The following is a 21,498-nucleotide window of genomic DNA, read 5'->3' as shown; positions in this document are numbered from 1 at the left end:
ATATGCTATTACATTGAGGAACTGAGGTGCATTAGGATGCCTCCAGTCTTAAAGTGACAACTTAACAACACAACGTAACATGCAATCTGTGATACATATGCAAGCAACTCGGCATATGGTTCTAAGAAATTTGCGATACGAAATCAGAGCACTATGGTTTGTAAGTGAAATTCTTTAAAAATTTAAAACAAATCTCAGCCCTTGGATCATTAAATTGGATGGTTGAGATAAGTTACATTATTAGATTAAGATGTTACATTATTAGACTAAAATGCTACATTATTTTACTATACATTATTAGCAAAACTATATTATCAAACTAATAATCTACATTATTAAATGACACGTGCCATTACGTTAGATCACAAGATCCAATGGACTATACGTGTTTTGATTTTGTACACTATTTAACTAATGAATCTGAATATATCCCTATAATATAATACTCCCTCCATCCGTGAATAGGAGTCCCGTTTTTACATTTTAGTCCGTATGCGAATAGGAGTCTCAGTTCACTTTTACCACAAATGGTAATAGGGTCTCACATTCCACTAACTCATTCCACTCACATTTCAATTAAAACTAATATATACAAATAAGACCCATATTCCACTAATTTTTTTCCACCCACTTTTTTTAACTTTCTTAAAACCTATGCCACCAAGGAATGAGACTCCTAATGGCGGAGTGAGAGAATACTATATATAGGGAAATAATCTAAACAAGAATGCATACAAATCCAGAAATGCAGCCCAAATTTTGGTCTTAGCAAAAAACACGGAGGGTCATTATTAATCAGTTTTAGGTCATATTATAAAATTCGTTCTTGATGTCATGTTAAAGATCATTTTAGGTCATGCTTTGTTAGAATGACGTTAAAATAGATTAACAATGACCTAAAAATGCTCTACGTACGATTTTATTATGCGTTTCTGTATTTAAATCTAGATATTTTTTTTGGTTTTTTGATTATTTCATATAATTTCATTTTTTCGGTTTAGTTCGATTTTCGATATTTCATTTTCGATTTTCAGTTTCTCGGGTTCAGTTCTATTTGAATTTTGAACCAAATGAGTAAAATCGATTTTTCAATTTTAATTTAATTTAGGCAAAAACCGAAGCAAGATCCGAATGCTCACCAGTGGCTGCCTACTAACGATTATAAAATCAACACAATAAAAGGGAATCCCAGCAAATGGAATCCCGAAACTACCCTCGGAATTCGAACCACTCCAATCTCCCTAGTCATTCTTCTCTAGATCGATCACTGCTGCTATTCTTTTCACACAAAAACTTGAAATTTCTGCAAAATAATCCCGATCAATCGATCGCGCACCCCCAGTTTTGTCCCATGACTCTCCTAACAACTCCCCCAATCGACGTAAGTGACTTATCTTTTCGTTTTTTTTTCTTTCTTCTTTTTGATGTTTTTAATAGCAGTTCGTGGGCGTAGATACCCGTGTTTGCCTGATTGCCTTACTTAATGGCTTTGTATTGTTTTAGTTTTCTTTCACTTTTGTGTCGAATTCAGCAGTAAGATGGCATTTTCCTGTTGATGGCGTGTTTTTTGAGGAGTGGAAATTACGAGTTTTGTATTGATTGAGATTGAAGATTGTTGTGGCGTATTATGCTTAGTGCTCAAATTTTAGGGTTTGGGTCGGGGCTAAGAGTACAACAGTAGGTCTATTAGATCCATATTCGTGACATGTGGCTTTGGTCTATTTATTTAGCAGGCAGAAGGCGAGCAGATGCTTGTGCCACATGCTGATTTTGCTCCAGAAGGCCCTCAACCTATGGAAGGTATTTCCTTTGTGTATTAAAGGTGTCATTATGTTTTAATTTCGACTAGCCACTGCTTTAGTTGTGATTCTGTCACCATCATGGAATCCCAGCAGTCGCACTTCTGATTCTTTGAGTTGGGTTAGTCTTTCATAATTTAGCAATTGGCATCTATTGTCATGCATTGGTTGTTGGTGCTCGGGAGGTTTGGCTGGTTTTTCATTTGTTTTTTCTTCTACTTATTGGGTTGTTGTACCCTATTGTCTAGTTGCTTCTACTGAAGCAACAACAAATGCTGCGGAAGCACAAGCGATAGATGAACCACCATCTGCACGATTTACTTGGAAAATCGAGAATTTCTCAAAGGTGAACATGAAGAAACAGTATTCTGAAGTTTTTCACGTTGGAGGTTTCAAATGGTATTTTACATTGTGTTTTCCACATATTATGTCTTTTGGGTTTGATGGTATTATGTTCAAGCTGATACAAGCTACTTTTTGGTGGTCAGGCGGATTCTTACATTCCCAAAAGGGAACAATGTTGATCATCTGTCTATGTATCTTGATGTTGCGGACTCTTCTGCTTTACCCTATGGTTGGAGCAGATATGCTCAATTTGGCCTGTCTGTGATTAATCAAATTCACAGCAAATTCACAATAAGGAAAGGTAAGAATTAATTGGCAGATGCTTTAGGAATATTCAGTTCGAAAATATTGTAGAATGTGGGAATAATTTGGTAGTGCGGCGAAAGAAAAATTCTCTGATTTTCTTGGCATTCTTAGTTTTACTAATTCAACACAAGTACAACTGTCTAAACTTTTCCAGAAAAACTTTAGTATTGCTTCAGCACTGGGTACTACCCTAAATCATTATGCTGCATCTGAAATGCTCTCTGATGCCAGATCTCGCTAGAGAGTCAATTAAAGTGGTTTTCTAAATTATTAATCTTAGATCTTCTCTGCCAAGTTGAAAGCATTTATGATCTTAAAAATAAGCTTTTTTTTCTCTCATTTTGATATTCATATGTTTACAAACTTCAGCACTTTCGCAACTTTTAATATACCCTCCCTTATGTAGAAGTATTTTAGTTTAAATATGAGTAAAAAGTCTGTAGGATATTCCGTTCTCCTGCCACTTTAGCCCCTTCGGCCTATGGCTTCCTACTAATTAGTATTTACTACATAATAGAAAGATATTCTAAGAATTACTAGTATAGGATGAGTGCAAGCTCTGGTGATGCATTTTTAGTGGAGAACCGAACACTTTAGACATATCACACAGTCATTCTTATCGGATATTATTATAAAAAAAATAATGCTGAAGGGGGGAAATAATGGTATTTTGATGCCATTTGCTTCTCTCTAAGATGTGACATCATGCTTGTTTGCTCTCAGTTGGAGTGGGAAAATGGGAAAAATCCTCTGTTTTCACCAAGCATTTGTTTAGGGTGGATTTGCTTAGAGAAATTCTAATCCACAATCAATTGTTTACACCAAGTTTGATCAAGCATTTTTTTGGTTGTTATATACTCCCTCCGTTCCTTGTTAATAGAGGCATTTCTTTTCGGCACGGAGTTTAAGAATAGTGTATTAAATGGATGGTGGAAAAAATAAGAGAGAATAAAGTAAGAGAGATGAAGAGAGAATAAAGTAAAAAGGAGAATTATTTTTTGCGAAAAGTAGAAATGACTCAATTAACTTGAAACTTCCCAAAATACCCAAAATAGAAAAATGACCCTATTAACATGGAACGAAGGGAGTAATACACAACCAGGGAGAACTTAATTTGATGTGAATTTATATGCTAGTGATATTGAACTTCTATTATAATATTTCGAATAGTATTATAGAATACTTATTGTAGCGTGTCTGCTGAAGTGTGAATGCGCCAGTGTTGTTAGGGTCGCGGGGCGCATCGGGTCGATGAGGTAAAAATTCGGGTCGCGGGTCGACGAGTCGACTGGGTCGAGAGACCCACAAATCTAGGCTAATTGTTTTGCCTTTTAATATTAAATAAAATAAATATATTGCTCTAATGTTTATAATATATCAAATAATATAAATGTAGACGCAATTCATGTGAATAGAGATAAAGTAGAAAATAGAAATGATCAAAATATCAAAACAATTCATAAGTCATAACACAATAAATAATTGATACCATTGTCTAAAAATATCAAAACAAAGGAATATATGAAGGGTGGCAGCAAAAGATCTTTGAATTGTTTATTTGTTTAGGAGTGAAGAGGCCGAATTCTAAAATGTAGAAAGTAGGTTTGAAATGTTTGATGTGGTGCATGCATATATATAGAGAATTGTGAATCAGAGAGTCAGAAAACATGTGAGAGATTTGAGAAAATCAGAGATAGCATATGTTTAGGGCGACCCATGCGACCCACTCGACCCATGCGACCCACTCGACCCAATGACGACCCTGTATCTCGATCAACCCACCCATGTTGGGGCGGTGATGGTCTCGACCCAGGCGACCCGGGCGACCCGAGCGACCCGAACGACATTTTGACAACACTGGAATGCGTGCCCTCTCCCACAACTCTGTGTGTGATTGTGTTGGTAACTTTGTGACTTTAGTGTGTGAGAGGTGGTGAGGGATATAAATTAACTAGGTTTTAGTACAAACATTTTAAATTAATCCAGAATGAACTAAGTTTCAGTGATTTAAACTATATAAATTCATTGAGCTTTAAGATTTTTGCTGCATAAGTTGAATGTACCTAACTATGGAAGTATGGATTTCAAATAAACTCCCTGAGTTCGCATCTAGTTCCAGCAGTCCTCACTCCTCACACAACCTTAAGCAAATTGCAGGCATCTTGTCATATCAGATGCTTACTGTTCATTTCTGATTCCTGGCTTCCCCTCTTCAGTTTCTAGTCTCACTGTTCACCTCTAGTGCATGTAGAACAATGCTGATGTTCTTATGTTTCACTTTTCTTTAGTATCAGCAGTACAAATCCTGCCGCTGCCTAGCCCTGAATGATAGAATCGATCACAACCTCTCTTTTCAGTATTAAGTTCTAAGGACTATATTATATACCAGTCAAAAAGCTTGTATTTTATTTTATTGTTAGTGATCGAGTCTCCATTTTTGTTATTAGGCATCCTGTCTTGCTGGACACATGCAGCTGAATGATGCTCATTTACTGGCATTGTTGGTTGTGTTTGCTAGAAGGGCTTCTTAACTACATTTCTACATTCTTTTTACTGTAGTTTCAGCTGTCAGATTCATTATATGGGGGTTTAAGATGCTACTTTTCCTTGTTTCTATTTGGAGGTATCTTTTTGACATCAGGTTATGGAGTTTGATTTCCACTTGTTGTCTTAAGTGCTGATGTAATGCCTTGTTTCTTTGGTAATGGGGAATCTTTGTAGCCTATCAGACTCAATTATCTTCTTTCTTTTTGTATATACAGATACTTGTCAGTGCTCTGATGGTCTATTTGGTTAGAAAGGAATAGGAGGAATTTTGGAATTTCGGAGGAAATCCATCAATGAGTTTGGGAGAGCATTAAATTTAGGGGTTGGCTGGTCAGTTTCAAACCACATAGATTTCATAGCATTCCTTGTACTTGCTACTATTGGACATTTGAACAGTGTCATTTAGTTTGCTAACCATTTATTTATTTATTTGGGGATTCTCATCCCCTCTGTAATTTTATTTTTCTCAATGATAAGATCCCTTGAATCCTATAAAAATGGATAGATGTGCCCATGCAAACTGGCCAAGAACATATATGATACTGCTATGTGTGGCTTGGGAAATGAGAGTTGTCTTGGCATTTTGTTTATTTATATGGGATATATCCCACCGGTGGAATAATTGTATATAATGAAGACTTAAACCTCACAATTGCCATGTGCGTGTGTTGGGTCTAGTGGTAGTGTGGTTAATGCCCGAGGCCAAAGGTTTTGGCCTCAGGTTCGATTCCACTCCATTGTGACATGATATTTAAATTATCTGTTCATTCATAAGAAAATAAGAAACCTTATAAGTTCCATAATCTCGAATAAGTCAAATGAGTTATTAGTAGTTAAAATTCTCTTATAGAAAATACAATAATGAGAGTTATCATGTATACCAAGTATCTTCTATTGATATTTTATGTGTGTCAACAGAAAATGGTTGATGCCAATTTAATTTCTCTCTTGCGCTCTGGTTGTTAGTTTAGTTTGTCTGGACAGTTTTTAGATTTCCTGAATAAGATCTAAAGGTTGCTTGACTAAGTTTTTAAGCTTCTAAAACAACTTACCAGGTTTTTGTAAAACTTATATTCTTACTAGTCTGTAGGTAACTTTTATCTTGTACAATTTCCATAACTTCAATGAAACTCTCATGTTTCTTATGCAAAGAAATACATATGCTTCCAAAATAAGATGGTGGGAGGTTGTAAGTTGTTCTGGAGAAGTAAGGGGATTCCAATTTTATTTATAAAAAATATCTTACTTATTTGTCCCAACTTTGTCAACCAACAACTTATTTGTTAACATATTAGAAACTAAAAAACATGTTATAAGGCTAGGTGCTATAAAATTTTCTTTGACTGGCTAAGCTAGCTTGGCAAAACACTCTTTGAACAAGAAATTCACTTGGGTTAATGCCTGTCTTGCTCGTTGTAAAAAAAAAGTTGTATGTACACGCAGAGGTTAAATTTCCTACATGGATAATATCTTTATATGGATGGTGATCATAGGGATCATTTTCTGTGCTCAGCAATCAATATAAGGAATTACTGAACTGTAGATAGGGACATTGTAAGTGTTCTAGTCATGAAAATATGAAAGGGAGTAGGCAAATATGCCTGAAACCTGGTCATAGTTCTTGTTTTTTATTAATACTTTTCAGTTGCTTCATACGACTATGTCACATTGTACTCTTTATTGCTGCAATTTGCTGTGTTTTTTACACTGTTACACATGCATTGACGAAATATGCCTTTGCAAGTCTCTTAATACTGCAAATAATCCAAAGCAGTCACTTTATCAATATAATTTAGTCTTCAGGTGCATGTATGATTCTTATGCTTGGAACTTTTTAGCTTCCTGCTGGCATGCTCTTTCTTCAGGATTTTGATTAGGTTCTGTTAAGAATATTAGTATTTTGTCCCACATCGGTGATGTGACATATAGCAGGAGGACAACTGTAGGAGTAGAATAATAATGTAATTTCGGAAAGAGTGGTATAGCAGAACCATAATAGTGCAGAATGCAGCAACGTCAGAAACCCTAGTTTGGGCAGAGAAGAGCAGTTGTGCAATATAGTAGTGGTAGAAACCCAAATTTGGGCAGAGTAGAGCAGCAACACCGTAAACCCTAGTTTGGGCATAATAGCGCAGTAGAGCAGAACAAAACATAATTTCGGGTAGAGTAGAGTAGTGACAGAAGAGCAGAGTGGGGATAGTAGAGCGGGCAGCGGCAGAAACCCTATTTTTTATTATTTTTTTATTTTTTTTGAAAACCCTAATTTTCTAGAGACGGATTCGAATCCGCTCTGATACCATGTAGAATAGTAAAATATAGATATAAGCGGAAAAGTAAATAGACATAGTGGAGAAAGTAGTAGTGTATTTGGTGTATCTTATTACTCAACACAGCCCACATATATATAGTACAAGAGACTAAGCTAGGCTATGTCACATCACCGATGTGGGACATAATACTAATATTCTTAACAGGTTCTTTATAACTCATTTGCTATAATTTCTGGCTGGATGATTATTAACTAATTTTGCAGATACACAACACCAATTCAATTCCAGAGAAAGTGATTGGGGATTCACCTCATTCATGCCACTCAGTGACCTTTATGACCCTGGTCGTGGTTACCTTGTGAATGATACGTGTATAATTGAGGCTGATGTTGCTGTTCGTAAAGTTGTTGATTACTGGTCCCATGACTCAAAGAAAGAAACAGGTTATGTAGGGCTGAAGAATCAGGGTGCTACTTGCTATATGAACTCTCTTCTCCAGACACTGTATCATATTCCTTATTTTAGAAAGGTTTGATCTTCAGTTGTGCTGTCTTTTTTTTTTAACTTTACGTGGGAAGGAACTTACTTGAGATTCTGCTACAGGCTGTATACCACATGCCAACAACAGAAAATGATAACCCATCTGGAAGCATCCCACTGGCCCTTCAGAGCTTGTTCTATAAGTTGCAGTACAGTGATACAAGTGTTGCAACCAAGGAGTTGACGAAGTCTTTTGGTTGGGATACATATGATTCTTTTATGCAGCATGATGTACAAGAATTGAACAGGGTTCTCTGTGAAAAACTTGAAGACAAAATGAAAGTAATATGACGATACTTCAGAGTTTATGGTTGCTGAATTGATGAAAAGAGAATTGAAACATCCTATTAGAGGTATGCTGCTAATATAAGATGCTTATTTTGTTATTTATGTTTATTTCAGGGAACTGTAGTGGAGGGCACAATACAGCAGTTATTTGAGGGGCACCATATGAATTACATAGAATGTATTAATGTGGAGTACAAATCAACAAGAAAGGAATCTTTCTATGGTATGCCTTAGGGTTTGACTAGAATGACTTGGAGCTGTTATTTATAGCTAATGTTACTTACACTTGTGGTGCCAGATCTGCAGCTTGATGTTAAAGGTTGTAAAGATATTTATGCTTCTTTTGACAAATATGTGGAAGTAGAACGCCTTGAAGGTGATAACAAATATCATGCTGAGCAGTATGGATTGCAGGTTGGCCTCTTCTATTCATCATTTACTTTTTATTTAGGAGGATGTTGAGAGGCTACTTTGATGCATAAATAACTTGGCTACTTCACTGGATATATTTGTCAAGAGGTAATAACACCCTACAATTGGCGAAGGAAAAACAAAGGACAGGAAATGGAGAATAGAAAATATAACTGTTGAGAAAATCTCTGAAGCTTATGTGAAAATTATAACTTTTAATCTTTTGAGACGTTACCTTTGCTTTAGAATTCTCTCTCTTGAAAAATAAAATGACAATGTACCTCTAAACAAAATTTATGTGCCTTCACCCCCCTGGTTTCATGTCTAAGCGACTGCTTACTGTGCAGGATGCTAGGAAAGGTGTCCTTTTCATTGATTTCCCTCCTGTTCTTCAGCTTCAGTTAAAAAGATTCGAGTACGATTTTGTTCGTGATACTATGGTCAAGGTAAATTCTTACTTAATATCCCCTGTTGGCATTTGACTGCTTACTTTGTAGGTTGCTAGTGATTCATATTTTCCTTTCTTATGTTTTCTCTTTTTTACCCTTTAGTCTCAAAGATATTTGCTAATGCTTATTTGCTTTGGGAAGAGATTAGTTTAGCAGTTGTTTCCTTGAAGCAAAACTACCACAACTATGTTGTCATCCCACTATGTGCAGTCAGCTGTGGGTCATATTTGCAATTCTGTTCCTCTAGAGTAAACTATAATATTATACTCCCTCTGTCCTAAAAAAATAGTCCCATTTGTGGATGACACGGGTTTTAATGAGAAATTGGTAAAGTAAGAAAGAAGGAGAAACAGTAGGTAAAGTAAGAGAGATAGGGAGAAAAAGTGGATAAAGTATTTAGAAAAACTTTCCTTTTTTTAGAAATGGGACTAGTTTTTGTGGACATCCCAAAATGGCAAAATGGCAAAATTGGACTTAGTAGTTTAAGTCTTTAAGAATATGAATGCATGCCTATCTGTGCTCGTGACATTATACAGTTTTTACGTAGGTGATTTAGTTTAATTCGACATGATTACTTACACGTTAAGATCAACTGACAACATTGTTTCTAAATAATCAGTTGAGTCTGCAAGTAAAAAACTCTGGCCTAGACTGCCAATGCAATTCTGAAAGCTGTATCTTGCAAAAATCTAATTAAATGCCTGAAACTTGAATCCTCAACTAATTTGATGCCTCTGGATGGACTAACCTCCTCGTTCCAGTATAACTCTCTCTGAAAAACATTATAACTCTCTCTGGAAAACATATGTTCTTCATGGTGGAGATCCCTCATGTCATAATTACTTCATTAGTATCTCTGTGGACTGTCAGTATTTGTTACATAGTTTGCTGTATTATTTGATTAATTATGTCCCATCTTCAACCAGGGAATTAGATCAATCCAGTCACGAGTCATCATAAATTACATTGTACTAGAACATTACATGATCTAAGTTTCTGATTTAAATAGCTGCTTAGAACTGTAACCTTTCTTTTGTATGACCAAGCAGATAAATGATCGTTATGAGTTCCCTTTGCAACTTGACCTTGATAGAGAGAACAGAAAATATTTATCTCCTGAGGCAGATAGCAGTGTCCGCAACCTATACACCCTTCACAGGTAATCCTATCAATGCATGCTTTTTAAACAGCCGTGTAGTTTCTGTCACCTGCTTCACTTCAATGTTTCCAAGTTGGTGAATGTCCTCCTATTGATTTATCTTGAGATGATTTTCATGTCTGCTTCTACATCTTCCTCCAACTTATCAGCACCTTTATAACTTCTAGCAGAGATTAATATTATTGATTCTTAATACTCCCTCCATCCCACCCTAAAACATATTCCTTTTTGGGATGTCCCACCCTAAATGACAAATTTCTTAAAATAGAAATATCACACTCTCTATCTTTTCTCACTCTTACTTTATCCTCTCTCCACTTAACTCACAACACAACACTACATAAAATCCCGTGCCGAAAAGGAAATGCTCCACTTAGGGTGGGATGGATGGAGTACTGAATAATGTCCTTGTTTGCAGTGTCCTGGTTCACAGTGGGGGAGTGCATGGTGGACACTATTATGCTTATATACGGCCAACACTTTCTGATCAGTGGTATGCCATGTTATGCATCCTGGATTGTCTTCACTCACTTTCCTTCCTTTTCCCCTGTTTTTCTGAATTTAATTTTGAGATTATTTATTCATGGTATGCTGTAATAGTACTTGCTGAAATTCATTATATCAATGTGTTACTGGAGACACTGTCTTTCCAAGGATTATTATGCAATACTGCTATGGAGCTTTTCTTTGGCTCTGCTTCCTTAATAGCAATCTGATATCGCTGCAAATTGTGTTTGGGATCACCACTCCCGTGTCATTATGTAAATTAGGTTGTTGGTTTATGTTGATGAATTTCCTAGACTATGTTTTTCTAGGTTCAAATTTGATGATGAGCGTGTGACCAAAGAAGACATGAAGCGTGCCTTAGAAGAGCAATATGGAGGTGAAGAAGAGGTAGATCAATTTACTGTACACTAGCTTCCTTTTACTAGTGAATTACTTAAAGGCATTAATTTTGGCGTTTACCTGTATGCTGGTTGCATTTTGGTCATGTTCCACAAATTACAGTTTCTCTTCCCTGACACAGCTACCACAGACGAATCCTGGATTTAATAACTCACCATTCAAATTCACCAAATATTCAAACGCTTACATGCTTGTTTATATACGTGAAAGCGACACGGATAAAATCATTTGCAATGTGGATGAGAAAGACATAGCAGAACATCTACGGGTAAGTCTATGAGTTTTGGCTCTTAGTCGTACATTACTCTGATTTCATCGGATCTATCTGCAGATACGTTTGAAGAAAGAGCAGGAAGAAAAAGAGCAAAAGAGAAAGGAAAAGGCTGAGGCTCACCTCTACACAATTATTAAGGTCTAATATTTTCTGTAGTTATTCTTCTCCATTTTCACATGTTTTACATGGAAGGTTGTTCTCAACTGTTATCTATTGCTTTTGTAGGTTGCTCAAGATGAGGATCTAGTTCATCAGATTGGAAAGGATATATATTTTGATCTTGTGGATCATGATAAAGTTCGGCAATTCCGTATTCAGAAACAGCTAACTTTTAATTCTTTCAAGGTACCTTTACATATTCTTGCATCTCGTAGACAGCTTTTATTCTTTCAAGGCACCTTTACATATTCTTGAACCTCTTAATGTTCCATCTTATTTGATTTAGCATTAATGTATTTTGATATTATTGCATATTCAAACAATATTTCACATATGTTTGTCATTATGTTATATTTGTATTTATGCATCAAGATCATTTTGGAACTGATATACTGCTTATGTATCAAAATCTACCAAGGAAACTCAAAAAATGTTTGTGCGAGTGATGGAAGTCCTCTCCTCTATGCATTATGTATGCAATGTATGTGTGCTTCTGGACTCACACACACAAAATGTAGAAAGAGTTGAACAACTTGCATGTATACATTAGACTGGAGTTTTGAGTTACTGCTATTGGGTTGATCACTTTACATCAATTTTAAGGTCACGGATGTGGCTGATTGGTCTTGTCTGAAACATGATACTCCCTCCGTCCCAACTAAGTTGAGTTGAGTCGTATTCCTTTTTGGATGTCCCAACTAAGTTGAATCGTTTTCTTTTTTGACAAAAAAATCTAACCACTCTTACTTTATATCATTAACTACTTTACTCTCTCTTATCTCACCTACTTTATTCCTCTCTCCTATAGTCCTATTTTATTTCACAATTTCTTAATCTCCGTGTCCAAAAGGTTTGCCCCAACTTAGTTGGGATGCAGGGAGTATCATAGAGACCAAGGTTAGGATAATCGCAGAATCAGTCGAATCCGTCTTAATTCCTTCCTTCCATTAATGTGTAAAGAATACTAGGTGAAATGAAATCCATCTCCAACCTATATCATTGTCCAACCTACACCATAATAACTGGTGGTTGACCTTTTGAGGGCCAATTACCTAACTCAATTGTTCTTGGGGATACTGAAAGGCTTGGTGCATCAAGGCTTGTAACTATTGTACCTTGGCATGAGTTGGCTCTTAAAATTAGCGATTCCATTTATTATCAAAATACAAGATGAAGATTAGGCTTCTCTCAACTTGAGCATTGTCTGTAGCAGAATTTCTCAAAGATTAATTTTTTGAACTTGATTTATAGCTTTACCACTATAAGCTGAATATTGATTTCCCTAGGTGGGGGATTTGGTGGTCTTAAGATACTTATCTACAATGTGGCACCTTATCTCATTATCATGTCAATTCTCAGGAAGAAGTTGCGAAGGAGTTTGGGATACCAGTGCAATTTCAACGTTTCTGGTTATGGGCCAAACGCCAAAATCATACATACCGCCCAAACCGCCCACTCACACCTCAAGAGGAAACTCAATCTGTAAGTACTTTTATTTGTTTATGTTTTGCTGACATTGTTGATGTAGGTATTGTTGAACCAAGTTAACATCATCTCTCTGTAAATGCTCGACACCCTAATTCTTATGTTCCTGTTGACATTGGTTGTTGCTAAATATCCATTTGGCTAGAAGCTCACTCCTAAAATTAGGTCAAGTTTTTACATGTCTATAATAGCTTATAAAATGTAATACTATGATTTTTGTCTATCGAGGCATGATAATTGATACCATAGAATATTGGGGTTTTCCAATGGATGCATGCTTGGTTTTAAAAGAGTTCAGTGGCCATTGTGGAACTATTGTTGGATCATAATTAATTTCTGTCATAGTACTGGCTAAGATCTTAACATTTCATTTACTTCCTGCTCCATCATAAACAATTCGTAAAGGGCTCTAAGCAATTGTCCTTCAATATCCTGGATGCCTACTTGTAGAGGGTTTAGCTTGATGCTAGGTGTGGTGATGACTGATGAGAAAAGAAATTGGAGTATTAAACTACTTAGAAGAAATTATATTAAAGGGGAAAATAACCTCAAGCTAAGTAGAATAACCATGTGGTGGATCCAATAAGAGAAAGCATTCTAGTTAAAAGGAAGAAATTTGAAAGGTGGGGCAAAGCAATGATAGTTAGTAGTTTACATGTTGCTTCTGATATGGTGGCCTTGATTGATATGGCATTCCTTGATTCCCTCTTCTACTGCTTAAACTGGGATGAACCTTCAATCTAGGATTGGCATTTGAGAGCAAGAAGAATACGGTCTTTGTTGTTGGAAACTGCTAGTCCAATGACATTCACCTGCTCAAGTTTTTTTTAATCAGATTTTTCAGTTATTCTGCATTGTGTATTGGGATCTCTTCTTTTACATGCATTTATGACATTCTGCTTATTGTTTTCCTTAGGTAGGCCAGTTAAGAGAAGTATCCAACAAGGCAAATAATGCCGAGCTAAAATTATTTCTGGAAGTAGCAGTCGGTCTGGTAAAATTTTTTTTTGCTTTTTTTGCTAATGCTAAATGATTATTTATGCTCCTGACTTTTATGTCTATTTTTTGTGCCCCATTACCATTTATACAGGATATGCAACCTCTTCCTCCACCTGAGAAGACTAAGGAGGATATTATTTTGTTTTTCAAACTTTATGATCCAATCAAAGAGGAGCTCAGGTATGTCTCATCTTGTGCCAATTTTGCATCAAATATATTGGCACCTCATAGTATGTCGTGCTGTCCATTTTCTTCTCATTATAGCTAAATTGCATTAGATAGATTGATCTCTTGACAATTTCTTGGAAGTTGGCACTAGCATCTGGGGTCATATTTAGTGGTGATTAGATATGTGTATTTTTATTTGTTGTGATTAGATATGTCGGAAGGCTGTTTGTGAAAGGAAATGGCAAGCCAATGGATATATTGAAAAAGCTTAATGAAATGGCTGGCTTTGCTCCTGATGAAGAAATTGAACTCTTTGAGGTCGAAGCTTCTCATCTATGTTCTACTCCCTTTGTCCCATTAAAAATGAAACGTTTTCCTTTTTGGGTTGTCACAGTAAAAATGACACATTTCCTAAAATGGATACCATCATCTCTACTTTTTCTCTCTCCACTCAAAAAAGAACACTACATAAAATCCCATGCCAAAAAGAAAATGTTTCATATTTAGTGGGACGGAGGGAGTATTTCAGAGTTTGCATCATTCTAAATCTTTAAGCTTTAAGTTTTCTTATTTACCTTACATTGGATTTATGTAGGAAATCAAGTACGAACCTAATGTCATGTGTGAGCACATTGATAAGAAGCTCAGCTTTCGTAGCAGTCAGGTTTATCAATTGTAAATTCATTGAATTTGGCAAACCAAAAAATTCTATATTTCTCAAGCCATGTGTCACATGATGTCCTTTTTCTCTTTGCTGTACTCAGCTAGAAGATGGTGACATAATTTGCTTCCAAAAGTCTCCTCAAGGTCTGAGCAGTGAAGAATGCAATTATCCTACTTTCTCTGCTTTTCTGATTTATGTGCACAATCGCCAGGTATCTCTTTGATGGCTTAACCATTTCCTTAGTGGTTTCACCTGTTTGGTACTCTTCATAGTTCATTCTAGTTGTTCTTTTATGTCGACAAGCTGTGATTAAGAAATATAGAGTATTTTAAACACTAAGCAGTCATATTTTCATCCAGAAACTTCATTTCTGGTGCTTGAAGCCTTGAACTATGTTTTGAAATATGTTTTATCAAATGAAATGACGCAGGTATTATGTCGTAACAATAGGATCACTCTCATTTGTATTTGTGGCAAGACTTTAAGTAATTGTCTCATCTGAAAGCACTGATATTCTATAATAATACTCTAAAGCACATGCACGAGGACACGGGTTTTTTCTTTTTTTGTTCTAGACTACGATTATCATTCCTCGAGTGTACTAGGCTTTTTTTAAATTCCGGCTTTGGGAGAGACGCATGACCCTCATGCGTCACCCGTTAATGAAACGCATGACCGTGATGCGTCTATGGGTAAGACGCATGAGGGTCATGCGTTTTTCAATTTTTTTTTTATTTTAATTGAAAGACGCATGAGGGTCATGCGTCTTAGGGTAAAACGCATGACACTCATGCGTCTCTCCTATAAACATAAATTCGCTCCTTAGCTTAGTGGTAAGAATTATGTGTTGTCATTGTGGAGACCTGGGTTCGAATCCCAGCGGCCACATTGCAATTTTTTTGGGAAATTTCTAGTACATATTTATTTAAAAGTTAATTAAAAGGAGTATTTTATGTCAATTTCTAGTACATAATTATTTAACATATTTATGTTAATTAAAAGTTTCAATAATTTATTTGATAACCGTTTTGAATTGTTACTAATTATAATTTTTAAATAGTATTTTGTACTAGTAATTAAAATTTTTTTGATTAATTTCTAGTACATAATTATTTAAAAGTTAATTAAAAGGAGTATTTTATGTCAATTTCTAGCACATAATTATGTAAGATATTTATGTTAATTAAAAGTTCCAATAATTTATTTAGTAACCGTTTTGAATTGTTACTAATTACAATTTTTAAATAGTATTTTGTACTAGTAATAAAAAAAATTGCAATTTGAATTGTTACTAATTACAATTTTTAAATAGTATTTTGTACTAGTAATAAAAAAAATTGCAATGTTGCAGCTGGGATTCGAACCCGGGTCTCCACAATGACAACACATAATTCTTACCACTAAGCTACGGAGCGAATTTATGTTTGTAAGAGAGACGCATGAGTGTCATGCGTTTTACCCTAAGACGCATGACCCTCATGCGTCTTTCAATTAAAATAGAAAAAATTGAAAAACGCATGACCCTCATACGTCTTAACCATAGACGCATCACAGTCATGCGTTTCATTAACGGGTGACGCATGAGGGTCATGCGTCTCTCCCAAAGCCGGAATTTAAAAAAAGCCTAGTACACTCGAGGAATGATAATCGTAGCCTAGAACAAAAAAAGAAAAAACCCCGAGGACACTGTTTCTTTCTTCCACTTATTTGACTTTGTCTCTTGTCTGAAGTCAGCAGAGTCATTTGTTGATTCAAATGACCGAAATGCTAGAATAGAAGTATGTGGTAAAGATAAATCTGTGGTCAGTTTATGAGTCACTCAGTTATTTCTTTGCTTATTTGTCAAGATAAAGTTGAGCGTGTATTTTCAAGGACATAATGCATTGAAGTATGTACTCAATCCTTGCGATTCTCATTCACCTTGACTTATAGATGATATAGCTTAACCTTAGGTGCAAAACTGAAGGATGGAATTATGCTATCTAATTTGTCTATACTTTAGGAAATAACTCATACTCCCTTCGTCCCATAAAAATATGGGCGGATGAGATAGCACGAGAATTAAGACAAAGTTGGTAAGGTAAGAGAGAGGAGGAGAATGATAGTTAAAGTAGAGTTAGTGGATAGTGGGACCTACATTATTAAATTGATATAACTTTCCAAAAATGGAATGCACATATTTTTGTGGGACGGACGAAAATGGAGAGTGCACATATTTTTATGGGACGGATGGAGTATAAGTTTCTTACCTAGTATCTGTTGCTCCCTCCGTCCACCATTAAATGTCTCATTTTTCCTTTTTCGTCCGTCTGCCAATAAATATCACATTTCACTTTTACTATGTGGTAAGTGGACCCTACAGTCCACTCACATTTTCTTATAAAACCAATATATAAAAGTAGGCCCCACATTCTACCGACTTTCTATCCACTTTACTCTATAAAGTCAAACAATTTCTTAAAACCCGTACCAGTCAGATATGGGACATTTAATCATGGACGGAGGGAGTATTATTTCTGTTCATGCTTTACATTTGAAACCTTATGTCATTGAGTTATTTTTTGGACGTTGTTTTATGTAGCTTATTTGATGGTTGATAGGTGGTTCGCTTTCGCTCATTGGAGAAGCCCAAGGAAGATGAATTTTGTCTGGAATTGTGAGAATCTTGGTTTATAAATGGTTTATTCTTGTGGCTGAGCTGTTCCATTTATCTGTTTCCAAGGGATTATCTTCTTGACATAAGTATTAATTCCAGGTCAAAACAAAACAATTATGATGAAGTTGTTGAATATGTGGCCCGGCGTCTTGGCTTAGATGATGCATCTAAAATTAGGCTTACGTCCCATAACTGTTATTCACAGCAACCAAAGCCACAACCGATCAAATATCGAGGTGCTGAACGACTTACGGACATGCTTATTCATTATAACCAGGTGGTATATGATTGTGATATTACACTTGTAGCTTTCTCAGTTGATTTTTGTTTGGTCCGAGTTTGTCTGTTGACAACAGCTTTCCCTTCTATGTCTGTTGAATATATAGATTTCAGATATATTATACTATGAAGTGCTGGATATCCCTTTGCCTGAACTGCAAGGCTTAAAAACTTTGAAAGTTGCTTTCCATCATGCCACTAAGGATGAAGTGAGTGCTTCAAGGACCAGTCCTCTGATTTTTTTATTTGTCTTGTTCTTTTTATGGGTGTACAATGTTTCCCTGGATCTTTCAATGTCATTTCCAAATCAATTCAGGTTGTTATTCACACTATCAGACTACCAAAACAGAGTAGTGTGGGGGACGTCATTAATGATCTCAAGAGCACGGTAAGACCTGGAAATCATCCTGCTGCAAAATGCATGTATAGAGTAAATCAGTAAAAGATAAAAGTATTTATGTGTTAAACTTACTCCACATATTAATTCAAAGTCGTTTTAGTAAATGCATGCTCCTAGTCATGTTTAGATAATTTTTAAAGATTTCTAGTAGCATGAATCCCACATTAATTTATTGCACTCCTATTTCAGGTTGAGCTGTCTCATCCAGATGCAGAACTGAGATTGCTGGAGGTTTTCTATCATAAGATTTATAAGGTACTTGATTCTGCTTGCTTATTATATTAATTACTATCATAGTATAGCAGTTAGCAGCAAGACTTGAGACATGTTTGTCGGACAATCTCTTGTCCATGCAACTGCATAGTTACTTATCTTATTTGATAAATGAGTGAGCTTATTCAAGTAGTATTACATAGTCATATTATCCTACATTATTGACTTTTAGTTTTCTGTTCTAAATCCATAAATGATTGTTCATGGTGTTACATAGCTGCTTTTAGCGTATTTTCCGTCTTTTTTTCATGCGAGTACATTTTTTTCCTGCTGTTACTAGCTTTTTTGTGTACTGGGTTTTCTTTAACATTTTTTAGGTCCAAACTTTTTGGAGGCGCCAAATACATGTAAATGGAGTCTCTATATTTGCTCTTGTTAACCCTATGGTTGCAGAGTTGCTGCTAAAACCCATAGTTAAAAAATATTGGCTATAGTTTAGCACACGTACTTGCATCCTTGTAAGTGCTTTAACTAACTTTGCATGTTTATTACAATTGATTTTTTGCAGTCCACTAAATTTATGATGTTCTAAGGTCCTAATGCAGTTCCATTATAAAAACATTATTTCTGTTGTTTGTCTTCAGATATTCCCGCTCCAAGAAAAGATTGAAAATATAAATGATCAATACTGGACGTTGCGTGCTGAGGAGGTACTCTCTCTCTGTCCCTGGCCCTTGTTTCTTTAGGAGAAGGTGTACCTGTGCACCTAATGTAACTCTTTTCCCTATTAATGGGTCTGTCGTTGAATTCAGAAACATACAAAACAAGGAAATATTGTTCGCATGATATCATGAATATAATTTTTAAACATGAGCTTGAAAATATTCATATTTATCTTTGTGATGCAGATACCCGAGGAGGAGAAAAACCTTGGTCCTAATTATCGCTTGATCCATGTATACCATTTTATGAAAGATACTGCTCAAAATCAGGTTGTAATTAAGTTAGATGCCTGAAAATGTGGTCTGACATGCACATTTGTATTCCTGCATAGTGAAATGTTACTTCTTCAAATTGATATTGAAGTTGCTTCTCGTGTTCTCCTTACAGCAGATCCACAATTTTGGAGACCCCTTTTTCTTGGCCATTAATGATAACGAGACTTTGGGTGAGATTAAAATGCGCATACAAAAAAAATTGCATGTTCCTGATGAGGAGTTCTCCAAGGTATGTTGATCTCTCTTTTGAAATGTCCCAATATAGAAAACCTGTGGAATGGTGATGTTTTTTTTCTCCCTTTTTTTGGATATTATTTTTGTGCTGATAATTTTGGAACATCCCAGTGGAAGTTTGCATTTTTATCTTTGGGTCGGCCTGAATATCTTCAAGATTCGGACATCGTGTCCAGTCGTTTTCAGGTAATGATTTCCTTATTGCTTTAAGATTCTTTCCTCATATATATATATATATATATATGTGTGTGTGTGTGTGTGTGTGTGTGTTTTTCTCACCTTTATTTCACTTACGTGTTGCAGAGAAGAGATGTTTACGGTGCTTGGGAACAATACCTTGGACTAGAGCACTCTGACAATACTCCAAGGCGGTCATATGCAGCCAACCAGGTTAGTACTTATTTGAAGCTGTTTCACACTTCACTTTATATTATTCGGTCCTCTTAATTCAAAATAGATGTATAGTTGGGAATTACTACTATAATTTTCCTTCTTTCTCTGTATATTAATGAAACCATACAATTATCTTGATTACTTTCTTATTGCTTCCAGTCATTGAATTAGAATTTTTTTAAAGATGACTGGTGGTAGCTCAATACTTTCTTGGCACCTCAATCCTTTCAATTTATAAGTAGCTCCTGCTCTTAGGTGGTACATGCCATGGATTTCGTTTGTAAAAGCATGTGTCTTTTATTAGGGATTTTCTTGGCAGCTAAAATTCTTTCACTGCACTGCAGTTTCATATTGGTACTTTAATGCGGCAAACTTTCCTTTACTTCTAGACTAAGTATTACTAAGTACGAGTATTACTTAATGAAACAGTCATTTTAAAATGGTATGCAACTCATCCTTTTGCCACCTCCTTTTATATTCCCTTTGTATGGTAAGTCAGTATATCGAAAGATGATTCTCTAGTACTGTAGACAAAATTGCCCTTTCAATACAAGGAAAATATGCCTAAATCACTATGTTGTTTTAATATACTAGTGGTATTGCAACATCATGGCTAGCTTCTGATGCAAGTTGGAGAACTGTTAGATTCTGCCAAGTTAGACAGTCAACTAGTTGCTTTTATTCAGGAATATTTGGTGAAGAGAATTCAATCAACAATGTTATTTAACCTTGCATTCTCCATCCTTGGTGATACATGTATATTTGGTCCTAATCTGTTTTGCCTTGCCATTGCAGAATCGGCACACGTTTGAGAAACCCGTCAGAATCTACAATTAGTACATACCCAAAAACTGTGCATTGGATGTGTAAAGGAGTGAACTTGGAGAGGGGATAGAATTCAAGCTGATCAAAGGCATATCATGTCTATATGCGCGTCACTCACAAGTACAAGCAGTGAAAAAATTGTGGTTTTATGGAAACAAGCTGATATAGCCTCAGTCTATCAAGGTTCTTCCTCCATACCTATACATAGTTTTACGAGTTACCTTGGTATATTTCCATCTTAAAGATTTTATTGTAATTAGAAATGCGTAAGATTTTTAGCGGAGATGTATAGAGCTGTGTTTTTTTTCCATTTTTGCCCTTGTATTTCCTGTTTGTTCTATAACCATATGATTTTGAGTAGACCCTAGAAGAAACAAGTATTGATTGGAGATATGTATGATTTTACATGGAAACTAATTGTTCAAGTCACTCAATTAGATGTGGAGTGGCGCTTCTTTTCTCAACTGATTTCAGTATGATCACATTTACATCCTTCGTTGTCTCGTCACCTTTTTTTTACTAATAAAGATTCGACATTCTACCTTCTGAGCTAGAAATTATTTTGTATTCTGCTTGTGAACAAAATTACTTATACTTCTAGACCCCTACTTCATTGGAGCAAGACTGTATTTTGATGAATAAGTTTGTTGCCAGAAGCAACAGAGATTTAGACACTATGACTCTCGAGTCTTAACCCCATCCTGCCCTGCCCAACAACACACCATGGAGTT

The 21,498-nt window shown here is 35.7% G+C and overlaps 1 protein-coding gene across 5 annotated transcripts; it reads left to right on the top strand.

The window, feature by feature from the left end:
- Positions 1-1,208: 1,208 nt before the first annotated feature.
- On the top strand, positions 1,209-21,231 carry LOC121798864 (ubiquitin C-terminal hydrolase 12-like). 5 transcript variants are annotated; one of them, XM_042198095.1, is made up of 32 exons: positions 1,209-1,381; positions 1,734-1,800; positions 2,048-2,198; positions 2,288-2,445; positions 7,531-7,796; positions 7,871-8,089; positions 8,210-8,318; positions 8,394-8,509; positions 8,854-8,952; positions 10,005-10,114; positions 10,533-10,607; positions 10,930-11,008; positions 11,142-11,288; positions 11,352-11,432; positions 11,520-11,639; positions 12,813-12,935; positions 13,855-13,932; positions 14,029-14,117; positions 14,315-14,423; positions 14,701-14,769; positions 14,870-14,980; positions 17,370-17,425; positions 17,525-17,702; positions 17,812-17,913; positions 18,021-18,092; positions 18,294-18,359; positions 18,962-19,027; positions 19,226-19,309; positions 19,428-19,544; positions 19,661-19,735; positions 19,853-19,939; positions 20,738-21,231. In XM_042198095.1, exons 1-32 carry the CDS (start codon positions 1,352-1,354, stop codon positions 20,777-20,779), a joined length of 3,351 nt encoding a protein of 1,116 aa, XP_042054029.1. In that variant the 5' UTR covers positions 1,209-1,351; the 3' UTR covers positions 20,780-21,231. The 5 variants fall into 5 exon arrangements, 4 of the variants coding, with proteins under 4 accessions (XP_042054029.1, XP_042054030.1, XP_042054028.1 ...); XM_042198096.1 differs by having other exon boundaries at positions 1,731-1,800; positions 19,431-19,544; XM_042198094.1 differs by having other exon boundaries at positions 1,731-1,800.
- The last annotated feature ends 267 nt before the right edge of the window (positions 21,232-21,498 follow it).

Source organism: Salvia splendens, chromosome 4 (assembly GCF_004379255.2).
Source record: "Salvia splendens isolate huo1 chromosome 4, SspV2, whole genome shotgun sequence".
NCBI lineage: Eukaryota > Viridiplantae > Streptophyta > Magnoliopsida > Lamiales > Lamiaceae > Salvia > Salvia splendens.
This window is presented reverse-complemented; position numbering and strand designations above follow the sequence as displayed.